Raw genomic sequence first — 11,407 nt, forward strand, 5'->3', positions numbered from 1 at the left:
CTTTGGCCGTCATTAGGCAGCAGCCATCAGCTGCCACTCTATTAGCTGCCACGCTTCCTTTAACAGCATATGGCACGGCTGTGTAAGATATGACAAGATGCAAATGTGTTGTTGTAACGGTGGGGGGCTGGAAGGTTGTGGGACTGGTGTTGTTTGATTGGATAACTTGTACTGATGAGGCCTTGTGCGCTGACAAAAATGTAGACAAAACTGGAAAAAAAGAAATCACCAGTCCTTCTCTTAAACTCACATTTTCATCTAATATTGATCCTTGTGCATTGATGAGATTATTCAGTCTATACACCTAACTTGCTCCCTGGGGACATGTAAGCAGCCCCCGTGTGTGCGTATGTGTGCTGTCTGTGTGTATGCGTACGTGCACGCGTGTTTAGCCAAGCACGTCTGGCCCTTAAAGTCCCTCCACCTCTCTTCTTACCCCCTCTCCTCCTCCTCCTCCTTTCCCCTTCCCTCTCTCGCTCTCTTCTCCCCGTCCAAGCTGTTAAGCTGTCCAGCTCTCTGCTGCCAAGCGGCCGTGTGAAGCTTAGCCAAACTAAACACGGGCAGGCAGCCCGCCACTCGCCCCACACATACACACAGGCGTACGCAAAAAAAATACATCCACATACATGTCCGCACACACGTTCACAAACACACGCTCGAGCATACGCATTAAGTAGCGGGAGTCAGGTCGTGTCCCACCCCACACAAATAGCGAGAGCGATGGCTACACCAGAGCACCACTAATAGCAGAGAAAAACAGACAGAATCAGTAAATGAGCCCCTCATTAACTCTTTCTGACCCTCTCTCCCCTGGGGAAAGCCAAACCAATCACACCGCCAAATCAGCTTCCTGTACTAGACACTGATCCAACATCAGCTTTCGCTCATCTGTTCTCCACAGCGCGAGTGTATGTGTGAATCTGTGCGAGTGTGTACAGAGGTGTAGAGAGAAGGGAGACGACGAGTGAAAAAGGAAATGGGAAAAAGGGGAAATGTGTGTTTTATATTCGTCAGCCAATGGTTCAGGACTGCTTTCTTGATCACACAAAACTTTGAGCGCTACTAACTTCCCCGTCTTTGTTTTGTCCCTGGCGGGCTTCAAACCTTGGGACCACCGTACCAACTCGACTCCGTTCGCGGTAGCCACTGATGATAAAGTAGATGCAGATGGTTTGTGAGCAAACACGAGAAATGTGGAAATGCCTCTCCAGCACGAGCCTGTGTTGAATTAGATGAATCTCTACGAAGGCCCTTTTTATGAGTCACAAGCAGGCTGACAGGGCCACGCCACAGTGACTGATAGATTCATTTGGCATTATTAAGTCTCAACATTTAAAGGGCCAATTTGTCAGTGTGTGGCATATAGCTCTGTGCGTGTGTTTGCATGCGGAGTCACAACAGATCACTTTACTGCTGTTATTACATCCGTGACGTAGAGCTTTATTTAATGTGGATACAGTGTCGGCTCTTGCTGTTTACACGTCGTCTCGCTCTTCCTTCCTTCCTTTTGAGTGGCTTTCTTTCTCTAGTTCCACATCTCACCTCCCTTCCCCAGCTGCCGCCCCCACCTCCCTTCTTCCCCCTTTTCCACTGCTGCCTACCCTTTCTTCATATGGAAATGACAAAGTAGACGAGATGGATCTGTATATTAAAGCCAAGCTGACATTAGAATTAGCATAATATGCTATGGCCTAAGGGCAATACCTGCCACCTACACTAGCCTGTAGACACATGCCCTGACTGCACATGTATTTCATACACTACACACACAGAGACAACACAAAAGCCCACAGAAGACACTCACACTCACACACCGAAAAACAATGCGCAGTTCATTTGCTTGTGTTTAATAAAATATTATGGGTTGGTTTAGTTGTCGAAGGAAAAAAATGATTTTTGAGTTTCTTGTTTCATCACTGATGGTGATTTTTTTCCTCTCTTGGTCCACAGAAAAAGATGAGCCATCCAGCTACATCTGTACTACGTGTAAGCAGACCTTCACCAGTGCCTGGTTTCTGCTTCAGCACGCCCAGCACACCCATGGCATCCGCATTTACCTGGACAACCACCCAGTCAACTGCTCCCTCACTCCCCGCATGGCTCTTCCTCCACCCCCAGGAGCTGACGCCTTGCCCCGTTCCCCTCTCCCCACTTTCCTTGGTGATGCCAGCAACCCATTCCACCTCCTCCGCATGGCTGGACCCCAGCTCAGGGATCACCCCCATCCTCCGGGTTACATGGAGACGCGGCTGCCCGCGACACCGCCCTTTGTCAGCCCACCGCCTCCCCCAAGACCACCTCGTGAGCGGCTGGGCCCAGAGGAAATGGGGCTGCTGTCACAGCACCCCAGTGCCTTCGAGAGGGTGATGCGAATGACCCCCATGGAGCACCCGCCCATGGACTTCTCCCGTCGGCTGAGGGAACTGGCAGGCAACACAACCAACAACGGTGGACCCACGCCTCCTCTCTCACCCAACCGTGTGCCACCCATGCATCGCCTCCTGAGTCCCACGCTTTTCCAGCCCGGATCCCAGCTCTCGCCGTTTCTTACCTATCCCCCTCAGCCACCCACCTCTCAGGGGGGACACGGCTCTTCAAGCCCTCCTGACACACAGGGTCAGAACCAGGCCCCGGGGAAATCGAAATCCTGCGAGTTCTGTGGCAAGATTTTCAAGTTCCAGAGCAACCTGATCGTCCACAGACGCAGTCACACAGGTGAGAGGCCGTACAAGTGTCATCTATGTGATCACGCCTGCTCTCAGGCCAGCAAGCTTAAAAGGCACATGAAGACACATATGCACAACAAGTCTGGGGCCATAACCGGCTCACCAGAACAGGGAAATAGAGGGGAGGGGGGAGAGGGTGAAGAGAAGAATAGGGAGGGAGATGCAAGAGGAATGGGGATGGACAATGAGGAGGAGGAGGAAGAAGAGGAAGAAGAAGAGGAGGAGGAAGAGGAAGAGGAGGAAGAACTGCAAAATGGCAGTCGGCCAGATTCCAACTTAAGCGAGGACTCCCAAGAGTTCACCCAGAACAGAGAAAATGGCTCAAGACAGTCTCCCAGTGAGAAGCCCCCGAGTGGGGATAGAGTAAACGACAGTGGTGGGGTGGGCATCATGCACCCCTACAACCATCTGGACAATCACCTTAGACTTAACCCTAACAAGAGAAGCTTGGAGAGACAACCTAACGGCGACGGCGGAGAGGGGGTTGAAGGAGAACGAGAACGAGAAAATGAGAGGGAACCTGACAGACAGCGAGAGGAGCAGGAGGACCAGAGGCCTGTGATGAATGGCAGAATCAGCGTATCTGAAGCAGAGTGCTTTCCCGGGCTGTTCCAGAGGCGGCCCACCCCCATCACCAGCCCGAGCCCCTCCAACAACAAGAGGATCAAGATCGAGAAAGAACAGCTGGAGATTCCCCCGACCATACCTCTCATTTCCCCGGAAAACGTCTACTCTCAGCTGCTGGCTGGCTACGCTGCTTCGCGCCACTTCATCAGAGAACCTTTCTTGGGATTCACTGACTCCCGTCAGTCGCCGTTTGCCACCTCCTCGGAGCACTCCTCTTCAGAAACGGGAAGCCTCCGTTTCTCCACCCCACCTGGGGAGCTTATGGAAGGCGGGAGTGCCTCAGGGCGCAGTGGCAGCAGCACCCCACACCTCCTGCGGGGACCCGGACCTGGCAGGCCTCCAAGCTCCAAAGAGAGGAGGAATGACACCTGTGAGTTCTGCGGCAAGGTGTTCAAGAACTGCAGCAACCTGACGGTGCACCGACGCAGCCACACGGGGGAACGGCCCTACAAGTGTGACCTGTGCAGCTACGCCTGCGCCCAGAGCTCCAAGCTGACGCGCCATATGAAGACCCACGGGCAATATGGAAAAGAGGTATACCGTTGCGACATCTGCCACATGCCCTTCAGTGTCTACAGCACACTGGAGAAACACATGAAGAAATGGCATGGTGAACACTTGATGGCCAGCGAGGTCAAATTGGAGCAAGCAGACAGAAGTTAAGCCAGCAACCATTAGTTACACAGCATACAGTGTACCCAAACACACACACACACACACACACACACACACACACACACACACACACACACACACAAAATCCTTATAACCACTTTCTGCAATGGGGCTTGGCTGGATAATCTCTCTAGAAAATGTTTTGATTGATGATTGATGTTCATCCTTTTTTCTTTCTTCTTTCTTTTCCTCGTCACAGAAACTGCCACCTGAGAATATAAACAAAGGGAAACTTTAATGAGAACTTGCCTAGAATGCCTAACTAGGTGTTTCTTGGCAAACCGTCTGAGGATTTTATCAGTTAGGAATCCATGGAGCCTTTCTACTGTGCAATAATTTCTGTATTTATTGGATTTTTGTAATGATATTTGGCATGTGCAGGTACATCTTTGTGGGATTTCATATGGAGTTAGTTTTGAAATGTGCTTAAAAAAATAGAATTTTCTTTACAAAAATGTGATAAAAGAAGTCACCCTTAATACAAATTTTCATTCTTTTTTCCTGTAAGGAAGCTTATTATCAAGTGAGAATAAATTTGTGTGAAGCAGATAGCTTTTAAAAGTAAGATAAATAAATAAATAATTGTTTTCTATATTAACTGCAGCAGCGGACTACAATCCATTCCCTTCGTACAGGCTCAAAGCACTGAATGTCAGCCTGACAATAAAACAATATGGCGGATTTTTAAAAAAATCCAGCATTACCTTAGAGATCTGGTGAGTTCCTATTAATTTATTCAGGGAATTATTATTATTTTTTGTCCTTTTCAACATTGGCATGTGAATAATTTGAAAATGCAGTTACTGTATTGCTGTCCTTGCTTCACAAAGGACATAAATAAAGGTTGCACTTGATGGAGAAACCCTTAACTGATGCTCAGTACATTCCCAGTGTAGGTTAAAACCACCATATTTAATATGTTGAATAAATTGAGACTACTTGTGATTAATGTGAGAAGGAGAACAGTCCTGTTTATGGTTTGTAAATATATTATTTTTTTTTATATATGTAAAAGTAGCCCTGACTGACCATGAAATATGGCCGAGACTAAACAATCAGAAGACCAGCTGCTTGCGTCATCCACAGTATATGCTAAATGTAACTACCATACATTATTGCTTTATCAGACTGTCCGAGTACCCACGACCCCACCTGATGTGTGCTTTACTTAAAGGTAATTTGTTAATCCAAACCTGCTTCAACACTCTCTAAATCGTTCTCCATCTCCCACTCATGTCTGGCACGGCGACTCTCTCTGACCCAGGTCGACTTCCTGTGTTCCCCTCACGGCGCACAAAATGGTTTCAGATGAAATTCATATCAGTCCGTGTTGGGCGTGCGTTCTCCTCTCGGCGGCGCGCTCTAAGCCCTTCTCTGTGACGGCGTCTTTTCACAGTTCACTAGCTCAGATTCGTGTATTAGCGCTGCTTTTAAAGGGAAGCCTGTTCATTCGCCTCACAAAGTGATACGGGTTTAACTGTCAGTAACAGATTTTGAGACAGTGTGCGAGTTCGTGTCTTCTGGGGATTGGAGTTTTTATTTTCTGCATCGTTCATTCTGAAATGAATCTGTAATATATATATATATATAAAGAGAGGCTGAATGAGTTATGATAATTTTGAGCACAGCTGCACTAAGGGATGGCCGGCCGACCTTGAGTAGGGGGCTATTCTCAGAGCATAAAATGAAAGATTGGAACTGAGAAATGGAGATGCGAGAGAAAGAAATGGAGGGAGAGAGAGCAAGACCTTGACCAGGGAGAATAGTCATTCAAATGAAATTGGGAGCATATGAAAAGTGTATTTTTTTTCTGTAACCAAATGCACATCTACTCGCCACATCTTATAACAGACCATCAGAGTCAGACAGAGTGAGCGTGAGAGGGGAGGGAGACAGCAAAGCCACATGAAAGGAGATTGAGAATACATCTTTCATTTTACTACTGCAAATCTCAATCATCAAAAGCATTGTCACTTGAAGATTTGACCTCCCATTTTGGCCTATTTTCAGATTTTATCTGTGCCATTTAGTTTTTTAAAGAAACTGAACTACGTGGTACCTTGAATTCAAAGCGCTCTTTGTTTCTTTTAATGATTTTCGAAAAGGAACAAGCTGTCGAGCTCTTCATAAGCTATCCACTTACCTGCTAGTTTGACATATTTTATCAAATTGACTTGAAAAGCGAGACTGCCTGAAGAGCTACTTTCAGTTTGCTTACACGTGTTGACGCACGACTGCAAAAGAATCAAGGTTCTGTCGAGAACGCGCACGTTCCCCCGAAAGCCCAGTTTCAGACTTAGGCCAAAGTGAGTCGTGCAACTGGAAGAGTGGAGCCCTCACAGTGTCCCAAACACACACACACACACATGGACATTCAGTCTTACAATATGTTTACAGTGTTGAAGTATGCCATTAATGAAATACTCTGTGTAAGTGTTTAAAAATGATAATAAACTATTGTTTTCCTCCAATGTTTTCTCAAATGATTTGAATGCCATAGCAGTTTTTGTATGATTGTCCTGGTGGAGGGATTTTATCTACATGAATATATTTCTGTATGATTGCTTGTTCACTCTATGAACAGATTTTTTGGTTTATTTTTTAATGTAATATTGCAGAATCATGCCAGGTTATCATTTTTTTCTAACAGTGGTGCCATTATTGACTTTTGGTATCTTCATCTTTTTAAGTATTTTTTTTTTCACTTTTCTTTTTTTTAATGAATTTGCTGTTTTTTGGTGAAGCTATGCTCCACGGGTGTAAAATAAAATGATTTTCAAAACTGAGAAAAACGAATACAGTGGTTTTGTGCAGGAATACTTTTATCGAATCATTTTATCAGACATTCATGGACTCCTTCTTCTTCTTCTTTTTTTTGGTGTTTATCCTCATGGTTGGTTGAAGGTCTTGTGCTAGCACATTAAAATGTAATTTTAAATACATTTTCATATTTCACTTTTCACAACTTTCACTTACACTCTTTGTACAAAATAGTTTCCTTGTTCTCTTTTTTTGGGGCGAGGGTGGGGGGAGGGGGGTGCATCCTTGTGAAAAAATAAGTGATTTCAGAACAGTACACATCTGCTGTTTTGAACATATATGTATTTTTGTAATGTGTTGAAAAATCAATACAAGAAAGCCAACACTTCAATAAATGTTGCAATTGCTCTATGATTGAAACAATTTTCCTCTCTGATTATTTCTTCTTCCTTTGACTCGGACGCGGCCGTGGAACAGCTACTGTGCGCGACTTTTAATTTTAGTGCACGTCTAAAATGTGAATAGTCATCCATTTTCGGAACTGCGGCAGGCATCTCTGTAAGGCATTAAGAAAAAGTTATTTTTTTAAATCATTTCGCTGGGCCGACACACACGAGAAACTGACTTCTGCATACACTTATGTACAAACCAACAGAAGCAGCTGCTCATAATTTAGTATAACCTCATAATCTGATGTTGGTTCCAAGTGTGCTGCTGATCTGCAGATTGCAACATGAATGAAAACTATACAAAGCACACGCCAGCCAAACAGAAACCCAATTACTCTTACCTTTAATCTAAATGTTTATAGAAAGAAAGGTTTGATTCCACGGTCCAAAAACATGCACGATGGGTTAATCTGTGTCTTTAAAGTTGCTGTTTGCATATGAATGGTTGGACTTGATTGGACCTGTGCAGAGTGTGCAGCTGTGATAGGCTCCAGCCACCATTATGGCCCTGCATGGACTGATGAGCCAAAACATTATTCCTACTCCTCAGTGAATCTTTGCTTATCCTTATATGCTTTATTGCATTTTGTCAAAAAAAAAAAAAAAAAAAAAAAAAACACACCAAACTCTGGCCACCGATTACGGATATTACTGATGTGGTAAACTGTTAAAGCAAGGAGTCATGTCTTATGATCATATTTAAGTATGAAGTGAAACTGCTGGAACAGAAGACAAAAAAAGAAGGCCAGATCAGATAATCCATTCTGACTCACAACAACAGAAGACAAAACATATTCAAAAGGGTTATGACACTGTGCATGGCGAGCTGGACTACTGCGCTGCTGGATTTGTCAAATTCTTTGTGAGATACTATAAGTGCATAATTAAGCATTTCTCTGATGCTGTCCAGTTTTAAGTTATATTTCCTGTGCTTACAGTGGAAGAGAGAAATCTCCTACTAAATCAGTCATGTTCAATCTCGAGATTTATATAGCACCAAATCACAACAACAGTCACCTCAAGGTGGGGTAGATTGTAAAGTGAAAACCCAACAATAATAGGGAGAAAACCCCAACTATCAGATGACCCCCTATGAACAAGCACTTGGCAACAGTGGGAAAGAAAAACTCCCTTTTGACAGGAAGAAACCATGCACAGGGAGGGGCAACCATCTGCCACGACCGATAAAATTGAATTGAATTGAAATTGAATGTCCTGCTGACTGAACTGCAGTCTCAGCTGGATCTCTCCAAGTTGATATCTTTATGGTTGAAATTCAAGAAATACCTATCATGCTGTCAGTGAGAAATCTCGCTGCCTCGCAGACATTTGGCCGAAGGCTGGGGCAAGACAAGACACAGATGGATGGTAAGTACAGAATCTTGATTAGAATCTGATAAACCATATTTCACAGCGCGCTAGCACACCAGCTCATGGGTAAACAAAACACCTTACATGGAACCTCAGCGATAACTGCTAGTAGAACTCCTTTGTTCTTATTGAGAGTAATGCTATGAATGTGACTCATAGGTTTTTATTTCTGAAGATGGCTGTTGACGGTCTCACGCTTCATAAATGAGTCTTGGCATGAGTGCAGGGACCCATCAGGTATTTCTTGATATGAGGCCAACAGCAGTCAAGTCTGTCCTCACTTGAGCCTCCAGGCCATTGGATAGCATAACAGAAATAGTGCGTGTGCAGGACGCGCGTGCTCAAAGAGAAAGTTCGAGAAGGGAGAGGAGAAACGCCACAATAGGGCGGAGGTGGTGGAGTAACGTAAGGAAAAGAGGCGCGCGCTGGGTGGGTTTGTGTGAGAAAGTCGAATCAGGAGGAGCTCTCGGCGCAAAGGCCGAAACAAAATGTCCCAAAGTTGCGAGCGATTCGGTGTGTAAAATGTGATTATTACTGTAAAATATTCTCTGGATTGCCAGATAAGAAGCTACAAATACTCAGATGATGGATTTGGTGGTTGAAGAAATCTGACTGTGATTTTGCTGACTCTGTGTGTGTGTTTGTGCCTGAAGGCTGACATCTGGGTACCATGTTGATGATTCTGGTCAGCAGAAATGTGCATGTTGAGAAGATGTCACATTCCCACAGCTCTTATCCTAGCAATGGCATAACTATTGACATAACAATTGGAACAGTGTGACTGTGCGATTGTTTGTGGCTGCAGATGTTTTTAATGACAGAAATAAAATACAAATAGATTGATCAAAGTTAATATTTGCTCAGACTATTTCTCACCAACTACACGGCGGACGCGTTTTCTATGGTTTTCCTAAACATTTTCTTTTCAGATGGACAAGTTTGAATACAAAGCTGTGAGTTTCCACTTGCAAAACTGTAAATCACGTTACAACCCTAAACATCTTATTATACAGCTTATTTTGGTGCAACCTTGTGCCCATATTGAACTGTCTCTTTTTTCAAAAGGGCTGCTCTCCATGTAATCAGAGACATCCCAGCCACTTCTCTGACACCGGCTCACAGTACACATGTCACACGAGTTTAAAAAGCTCTCTTTTAAGCTCGTGCAGAAGAAGGCCCCCTCCTGCGTGCCCAGCTTCGTGGGGGAAATGTGGCCACAAGCACCGCTAGTGAGGTGGCGTTGTATCCTCTTCGCTAGAAAGCGCTGGGCAGAGGCCTGCAGTCACAGACAGTCTGTCGCGGAGCAGTTGATGGGAAATCACGATTTGGAGTAAAACCGCGTCCTCGGAGAACAGGGTGTCAGCAGGGATTGTGGTTCGTGTCCTGGGCCCCACAGAACCACGGGGTCACCGCAGAGACCCCGCTTTCCAGTGGATGACAGGGCTCAGGCCCCACTGGCCTCTCTGTAGATATCCAGTTAGTAATCTGCCAGCCCTGACCAGGACCCAGTCAAATGACGCTGCCCGCCCAAAGAGCAGACGGCGCTTCGCCCTGCGACATGCCGACCAGAGTAAATCCAGCCCAGCTGGCTGCTCTTGGGAAAAGAAGGAAAAAGGGGTGGAAAGAGGCATGGAAGTAGGGGAAGGGTGGAGGGAGGACTGGATAGAGAGAAGAGCAATTTAGAAGGGTGGTCAGAAGACAGAAAGCAGTGTGGTCGATGGTGGTCATTCAACAGCTGTGGCTGGGGACGATTCTCTCTTCTGGGAGAATCTGACCCAGAGGAACAAAGGCTTTGTGGTTGTGTTGAGTGTTTAACTAGAGGACAGGAAATGCAGACTTTTTTTTACAGTGGGAAGAAAACTCAAAAGCCGCTCAGTGGGAGGTTTTGGTCGTTTACAGCATAACCATGTCGTCAAGCATCATAACAGCACCCACCTCAAAACAGAAATGACAACTTTCAGATGCTATAATTGCTCCAACCTATATTCAAAGGATTCCTCGGCTACAGTAAGCCTGAAATCTATTGTTTGACAATTAGTCATTAGAGTTTCCGTTATTTTCACAAACGCTCTTTTCACTTGAACAGTGATTTTTTCCCCCTTTTTGTCCTCGAGTGATTCGGGTTTTTTAAGCGCTTATACAAACTTAGTGGGTCGTGACTGCACAAGTCCTCCTAACCACTGGCCGACACCTCACCATGGAGACACAGTCAAGCAAAACGTTTATTTATCTTTACGCTCCAGCCACACCCTCGCTGTCTGCATATTAAAGTCTGCTGCTTCTCTTTCTCTTTTCATTCAGTCACTTCATCACTTGCTCATAACATCGCTTCTTTCATTCTCGGCTCTTTGTTTTCTGTTTCCTCTCCTTCCTGTCCTTCAGCTAGATTAACCTCTTCTTGATCATTTTTTTCCTCATACGTCGAGTTCCCCCTCTTCTTTCTATTTCTTAGATAAACTCTTCCTCCTCTCTACTCCCCTCTGTCCCACTGTCAGTGTAATTCCACTGGTGTCAGACCTCCCAGGTAGGCTCCTACACAGGTAGATAGCTGCTGTGGTAGGGAAGCTTCTGTGCTGTCGGCTTCCTGACGCCTGACCTGCCCCCCTCCCTCAAACACACACACACACACCCTCACACTCATACACATGCACACCTTGCCTCAGGGGGGTCAGTGTCATTGTTGACATTGGACACATGCTCGTTGTGGTGCAATATTAAATCTTCTCATTTGATTTGGACTGTAATTATGTCGTAAAAACAAACTGGCTGTGAAGCCATGGCCCGCCAGTGTGATCTACT

At 45.4% G+C, this 11,407-nt stretch overlaps 1 protein-coding gene across 3 annotated transcripts in view; it reads left to right on the plus strand.

The window, feature by feature from the left end:
• bcl11bb (BCL11 transcription factor B b) overlaps positions 1-6,799 on the plus strand; it is a 36,436-nt gene extending 29,637 nt beyond the window's left edge. For 2 of the 3 annotated variants that reach the window (XM_085431349.1, XM_085431350.1), the window contains exon 3: positions 1,951-6,799. In XM_085431349.1, coding sequence (XP_085287475.1) covers positions 1,951-4,016 — 2,066 coding nt within the window. In that variant the 3' untranslated portion in view covers positions 4,017-6,799. The remainder of the gene's footprint in view (positions 1-1,950) is intronic. The other variant, XM_085431351.1, reaches the window with a different exon arrangement.
• Positions 6,800-11,407: the final 4,608 nt, after the last annotated feature.

This window comes from Copadichromis virginalis, linkage group LG15 (genome assembly GCF_057382275.1).
Source record: "Copadichromis virginalis isolate Kocher_CV1m ecotype Utaka linkage group LG15, C_Virginalis_male_GT1.1, whole genome shotgun sequence".
NCBI lineage: Eukaryota > Metazoa > Chordata > Actinopteri > Cichliformes > Cichlidae > Copadichromis > Copadichromis virginalis.